Source organism: Austrofundulus limnaeus, unplaced genomic scaffold (assembly GCF_001266775.1).
Source record: "Austrofundulus limnaeus strain Quisiro unplaced genomic scaffold, Austrofundulus_limnaeus-1.0 Scaffold931, whole genome shotgun sequence".
NCBI lineage: Eukaryota > Metazoa > Chordata > Actinopteri > Cyprinodontiformes > Rivulidae > Austrofundulus > Austrofundulus limnaeus.
This window is the reverse complement of record NW_013953333.1, coordinates 82,683-89,242: the sequence shown is the minus strand read 5'-3', so window position 1 is coordinate 89,242 and position 6,560 is coordinate 82,683. Positions and strand designations below refer to the sequence as shown.

Genomic DNA, 6,560 nt, shown 5'->3' with positions numbered 1-6,560 from the left:
AGGGGTGCAACAATACATGTACCCGTGTTGAACCGTATCGAACAGTGCTGTATGGAACAATACAGATTTTTAAAATTTATTCTATCAACTTGTCTTCTGAAGATGCTCTGTGTTGAAGGATCAGCGGATCTGTGTTCGACTACTCCACCTAGGCGGCATTTTTGAGCTCAGGTCCACTGAGAAACTTGCTGTTTAAGCAACATTTAATTTAAAAACTGTTCTTTTGAGGTTAAACAAATGTTCRTAATTAATTTAAATAAATTACAAGTTAAAAGGGGCATGGACATTTCTCTTTTTTGTATTGAAAAAATATCGAACCGTGAGACTAAAGTATCGAACCGAACCGAACCGTGAATTTCCTGTATCGTTGCAGCCCTAATATATGTATATGATTGCCTATACTGCTGGGTTATAATCAGAGGGAATTCTGCTGATTGTATTATTTTAATACTCAGAATGCAGTTGAATTCCAGTACACAAAGTTACTTTTTATAATTCTTAGGACATGCCTACTTTCATCTGGATTTTTTCAGCTGTGAGGATTAAATTAGCTAATTTTTTTTTATGATGGTGAGCTGAATAACAGACTTTGCTATCATGGCAAAAGTCCCGTCTTATTAATTTACTGCAGGATACATCAACACATGCTTCCTTGTGTTTTTACTAAGATGGGTATAGTAAAAGCTAAAAGTATGAAAAAAGCTGGGACATGATTTTCTACATCTCTGTGGTATAAAATATTCTCATAAATTTATGGGGGGCAGGGAAAAAAGGTGTAAGAGTAAAGTGTGGTCATGGTTACACAGACAATCAACAAACACTGAGCTGAACCTTTAGAATGTCTCTACATTTTTAGTTATCTGATGATTCGAGCCGAGTACAGCTCTTAATAGTTTTCAGAAGCTCTTGTGAGAACAAAGCCAAGTGCACCACGTCTCCTTCTATAGGAGCAGCTACTCCTTCTGGAAGTCATTATTCACTGGTTTGCAAACACAAGAATCCAACATCAAAAGAGTTGACAGAACTCCTGTGCACAGCCAAGATGCTATCATTCATAAAGGACATTTGACAAATTACCTTTTCAATGAAAAGGCATGTAAATGCTTAGTGCTGGATTATTTTTCCTATTTGCTGAAGAAGTTGAAACTAAGTTAAAAAAGCTCAAACAAACAGGACGATGGTTTTAAATTAACTAAAAGCTAAAAAAGAAGAATATTAACAAAGAAAAGTAGCAAAAAGCTAACCAAAACTAGACTAATACTAGCTAAAAGCAGCAAAGTTTAGAATATTTCTCAAAATAAAAAGAGGCTTGACAAAGAAAGCAAAGTGCTTAAGTTAAATTGAAAACAGTATACCGGTAGCTAAAAGTCAAAGTATCAAAAAGCTAGCAGAGTAGCAAAAAATAACTAAAAATAACAAAAAGGTAGCTAAATGCTAAACAACAGCCAAAGGTAAAAGTAACAACAAGTAGCAAATGCCTAACTAAAGTTTTAATGTAACTAAACGCTTGCTAGAAGCTAAAAGTAACAAAGTGGTAGGTAAAAGTTATAAGCAGCTTAACAGAATCTAAAAATTGGCCAGCATTAAATACATTTTGACTGTAATTAGCTGAAAAGCTAAAATTATGCTGGTAAGACCAAAAGAAGTGGAATACAAGCTAAAAGCTAACATACGTGTAACACTATCACTGGTGAAAATCTAAACATAGCAAATCCTAGTATAAAGCCAAAAGAAACAAAAATGTTAGCTCGAAGTAGCAGAAGATGTAAAAACTAGCCTATTTGCAAAAGGGCAGTAAAAGTTAAAATCAGAACAACTGGTAAAAGCAGAAAAAGCAAAAAGTTGCATAAACAGACAAAATGGATCATGTTTAGCTAGAGAACAACAAAAAAGAAAATGTGAAGAAAATGATGTATAGGAATATACAGTAGGCATATTTGTACATAAAGATAAATATATTTTAAAAAATATAAAAGTTACAAAAAGTAAAATAATGTGCTGATGCATCTCAGTAATCCAGGTAAAAAATCAAAAAAAAAATTGTATAGGTCTTCTGGACGGGTTCTTCTCTAATGAAACGTTTCGTCTCTCCTCCAAGAGACTTCTTCAGTCTGAGAGTTTCAGGCAAAATTCAGGCTTTTAAGCACTGCCTCCATGTGACTGATACATCACATGGCTATCGTTGACACCTAATTAACACCTATTGTTAACAGGGGGTGGAGTGATAGTGGCAATAGCAGCACTGTAGGAGGGGGACAACTGAAAACGGAGGCCTCCACCTCTGTTTAATGATGGACGGTCTTTCTTCACAAAAATGGCTTCTTTTACTCCTCTGTTAGTGCCAGGAGGACTGCAATACATCGGGGAAACAAAGCAGCCACTGTTCAAAAGAATGTCCCAACACAGACGAGCTACATCTAATGGCCAGAACTCTGCAGTTTTCACTCATTTACAGGCCAGCGGTCACTCTTTCAGAGATGAGGATGTTCTCATTCTTGATAGAGAGGAACGTTGGTTTGAGAGAGGAGTAAAAGAAGCCATTTTTGTGAAGAAAGACCGTCCATCATTAAACAGAGGTGGAGGCCTCCGTTTTCAGTTGTCCCCCTCCTACAGTGCTGCTATTGCCAGTATCACTCCACCCCCTGTTAACAATAGGTGTTAATTAGGTGTCAACGATAGCCATGTGATGTGAGTGTCAGTCACATGGAGGCAGTGCTTAAAAGCCTGAATTTTGCCTGAAACTCTCAGACTGAAGAAGTCTCTTGGAGGAGAGACGAAACGTTTCATTAGAGAAGAACCCGTCCAGAAGACCTATACAATTGTTTTTCTTTTTGAAAACATAAAATAATAATCTCCTGAATGAACTCAATGACTTGGTATATGGAGTAAATGGCTAAAATAGCAAAAGAGTTTGCACTAACACTGCCAAGAATTAAAAATACATAAATAAACAAAAAAGAAAGAAAAATAAAATACAGAATAATATACTTAATATAAAATGGAGCATGTTTGTTGAGAGTTTTGCATGTTAAAAGTAAGATTTTAAATTCTATTCTGAATTTGAGAGATCCAAAACTTTAAAAATATGATCTCTCCTATGATGCTCAAAAGAACTCAACATTTTGAATCAATAGATGTTTTTTAAAAGAATGTTTTGAATATAAAGACAAAGAATGATGGTAGTCTATTATTTGTGTGATAAATGCATGGATCAATTTTCTGCATCTTTCAGCGACGAGATGTATCTAATTTTAGTGATACTGAGCAGGTGGAAGAAAGCAGTCCTGGTAATATTTTCAATGTGGGGGCTGTCTTGATCAAAAATAACACCAAAATTCTTAACATTAGAACTGGAGGCCAAATTATTACCATCCAGGAGAAATGAAAGTTTATTCCCAAGATGCTCCAAAGATTACCTCTGTCTGAGTTTAAAGCAGAAAACTGAAAGTCATCCAGGCTTTATTTTCTCAAAGACAGGCCTGTAATGTAAGTCATTCATTGTCAGGTTTCATGGATAAATTTTAACTGAGTATCATTAACAAACCAACAAAAATGTATCTCATCAATCACAGAACAGTATGAACTGTTTCATCAGCTAAAGAAAGCAACACTGAAAGAAACTGTTGCTCTGGTGTTTGCTGATTTTCAGTCTTTTGTCTTCACACAGATATTTCTGAAACTCATCACAAACTAATCTGATGAGGCTTTCCCACACTGAGAAAGAAGACTGTTGTTTGACTCCCACTGCTCAAACTGTTCTTATTGTCCAGGTGGTTAAATCATCTGAAACATTTGCGAGGGAGGAAGAACAGCAGATCATGAGGATGAGTTATGATTTTTATGTTTAACCTCACAATATGAATGCGTTCTAAAAATTCAAAACAGCTGAGATTTTTTTTATTCATCCACAGAAACAGTGAACGACATCGATAAGCCAGCACAGCTGTGGATTCTTTTATCCTAGTGCTTTTTTTCCCATTGCAGTACAAGATGGCATGAAAGAATTTCTATAAAACTGTAAACCTCTGATGTGTTTTAAATTTATAATCCTGTAAATATTTGGTTCAGCCTAATTTTATGGATATTCATACCAATTTTTTGGAAGGCACTTAGTAAAAATCAGTTCAGTCAAAAAACAAAAAAAGATTTATCCTGAGATTTATACTGCCCACCACCAACAGGTGGGCAACAATGTTTTTGCCTATAGAGTTGTGTGTCTGTTAGAAAAATATCTCTTCAAATCAAATGACTTTATTGCAATTTTCTGAAAACAATCATTGGATGTACAGTGACTTGCGAAAGATATAACATTTTTATTTTGTATCTTATTTTTTGTGAAGAATCAACAACAAGTGGGACACAATCATGAAGAGGAACAAAATTTATTGGATATTTTACACTTTTTTAACAAATAAAAAACTGAAAAATTGAGCGTGCAAAATTATTCAGCCCCTTTACTTTCTTCACAAAAAAAAATCTTTCTTTGAAGCCTGAAATGTGTCAAAAGGTTGAACAGTTCAAGGGGGCCGAATACTTTCCCAAGGCACTGTAAATCAATATTTGATTAACAAAAACAAAATCATACAAACTCATTGTAAAACTAATTTTTTGCTTGGAAATTTGGCAAACCATGTTAGGTTATGTTAGGAAAATATCTCATAACCCAACCCAAAATATCTCATAAACTATACGATTCTGTGAAAAGCTTCCCACAATAATGCATTTGATCTGACTATATTGTATTTCACACTAATAACTTAGGGTTTAACTGCAACAGATTTGTGCGCAAATAATACCGGATGATGGGTCTCCGATTTTTTTTGCGCATTCTGCGGGAAGAACCCCCCTGTGGTGACATATACTGCTGCGGGAGGGGTTTCCCAGGAGTTTAGCACAGTGTGTCTCAAGGGGCTATGAAAGGTGTGTGCGAAAACGAACACTGAACAACCTTGTGACCGCGCATCATCTGCCGATTGACCACACTGATCCCTAAACCGTTTGATTGGAATTAAATGATTGGAATTAAATGAAAGTTTGTTTGGCCAGTGGCAAATTAAATTTTGCTTCTTCATATTTTTCAGAAGCTCTGAAGAGCCACTTTAAATGAGCTCAGGAGCTACTGGTAGCTCACAAGCTACTGGTTGGAGACCCCTGCCATAGATGATTGTACATGTTAGCTTTTGTAGAGACCTAATAGAGTGCTGTGTGAATGGATAAATGAGGACACAGATTGTAGTGTGAAGAGCTTTGAGTGTCCTGGATGGATAGAACAGCGCTATATACAGTCCATTTACCATTTAATGATTTGTAGCGCTATATTCATTCATTAAAAATGTCCCCATTGGATCACGAGATATTTTGCTAACAGACTGACCAATAAGTACATGCCTAGTCAAACAAAACGTTGCTTGCCACCATAAACAACGGGGTAATAACTTCATTTGTAATTACTTTTCAAGATAAATTGTTTCTCATTTCACATTTTCTGCCACTCTTTTCAGATCCTTCACCAAAATCTGGATTGGCCTTTAGTCAGAGGTTCAGACAGATATTTATTTCCTCATTTCTACATCTTACATCATCTAGTATGGGCAGACATCGCCTTGTGGACAGCTTTTTTCTGATTCTCCTGATTAGTTTAACAAATGCTGGAATTGTCCAAAAGATCCTGCGACATCGACGAGAGACCCTGTCGCCTCCCAAAGAACATAATCTCACCATCCCCAGCGCTGGACACCCTGTTGTTTTCAGCCACGTGTATAACATCAATGTTCCTGCCAGTTCCTTGTGCTCTGTGGACCTGGATGCACCAGAGAGCACTAAACTCCATCCCAAGGATGTAGCAGCAGGCCACCACATCACTGAACACACGCTTGATGGGGAGAACCAGATCGTCTTCACCCATCGTATCAACATCCCTCGACAGGCTTGTGGTTGTACCGAAGATCTGCCCGGCCTGAAGGAGCTCATGAGCCGACTAGAAATGCTTGAAGGAGAAGTTTCAGCTTTGAGAGATCAGTGCAGCAGTGAAGGGGCCTGCTGCAGTGCACAAGTTTCAGGTAGGTGGAATTTGTTTGCCATATTTTTGCACTGCAGCCAGTAAAGTAACATAATCCTTTATTTTTCAGAGTAATACTGAGAAGTGCTTCACGTACAACAACCTCATGAATCTCTTGTGATGACTTACATCTGTTCCCTTCATCTGTTTGGAGTGCTTTGTGTTTTAATGGTTTTTAATGTACGACTGTAAAATTCTCTGCACAGTGCAGCCTCTAAACTCATCAGTTAATGAGGCTTGTGATGAAATGTTACGCCAAGATGATGAGATTTTAGAGGTGGGAATGTTTAGGCACTGAACGATTTGATTCAATTACCATTTAGATTGTTGTGATGTTAATATGAAATGATTATCAATGCATCATTCAAACAAAATCATGAGCATAGAATCTCTCAGACCTGAAAAAAGTTTTCCTCAGCAGTGCAGGTTGTTAGCAATAAATAATACCATACCATACCATACCATACCATACCATACCATACCATACCATACCATACCATAC

General features: G+C 36.7%; 1 protein-coding gene across 1 annotated transcript in view; it reads left to right on the top strand.

Annotated features, from left to right (window-relative positions):
- The window catches only part of tnca (tenascin Ca), a gene marked incomplete at its 5' end in the record, with an annotated part of 132,241 nt that overhangs the window by 53,881 nt on the left and 71,800 nt on the right, over positions 1-6,560 (top strand). Inside the window, 1 exon segment of the mRNA XM_014029633.1 lies at positions 5,502-6,059. Coding sequence (XP_013885087.1) covers positions 5,588-6,059 — 472 coding nt within the window.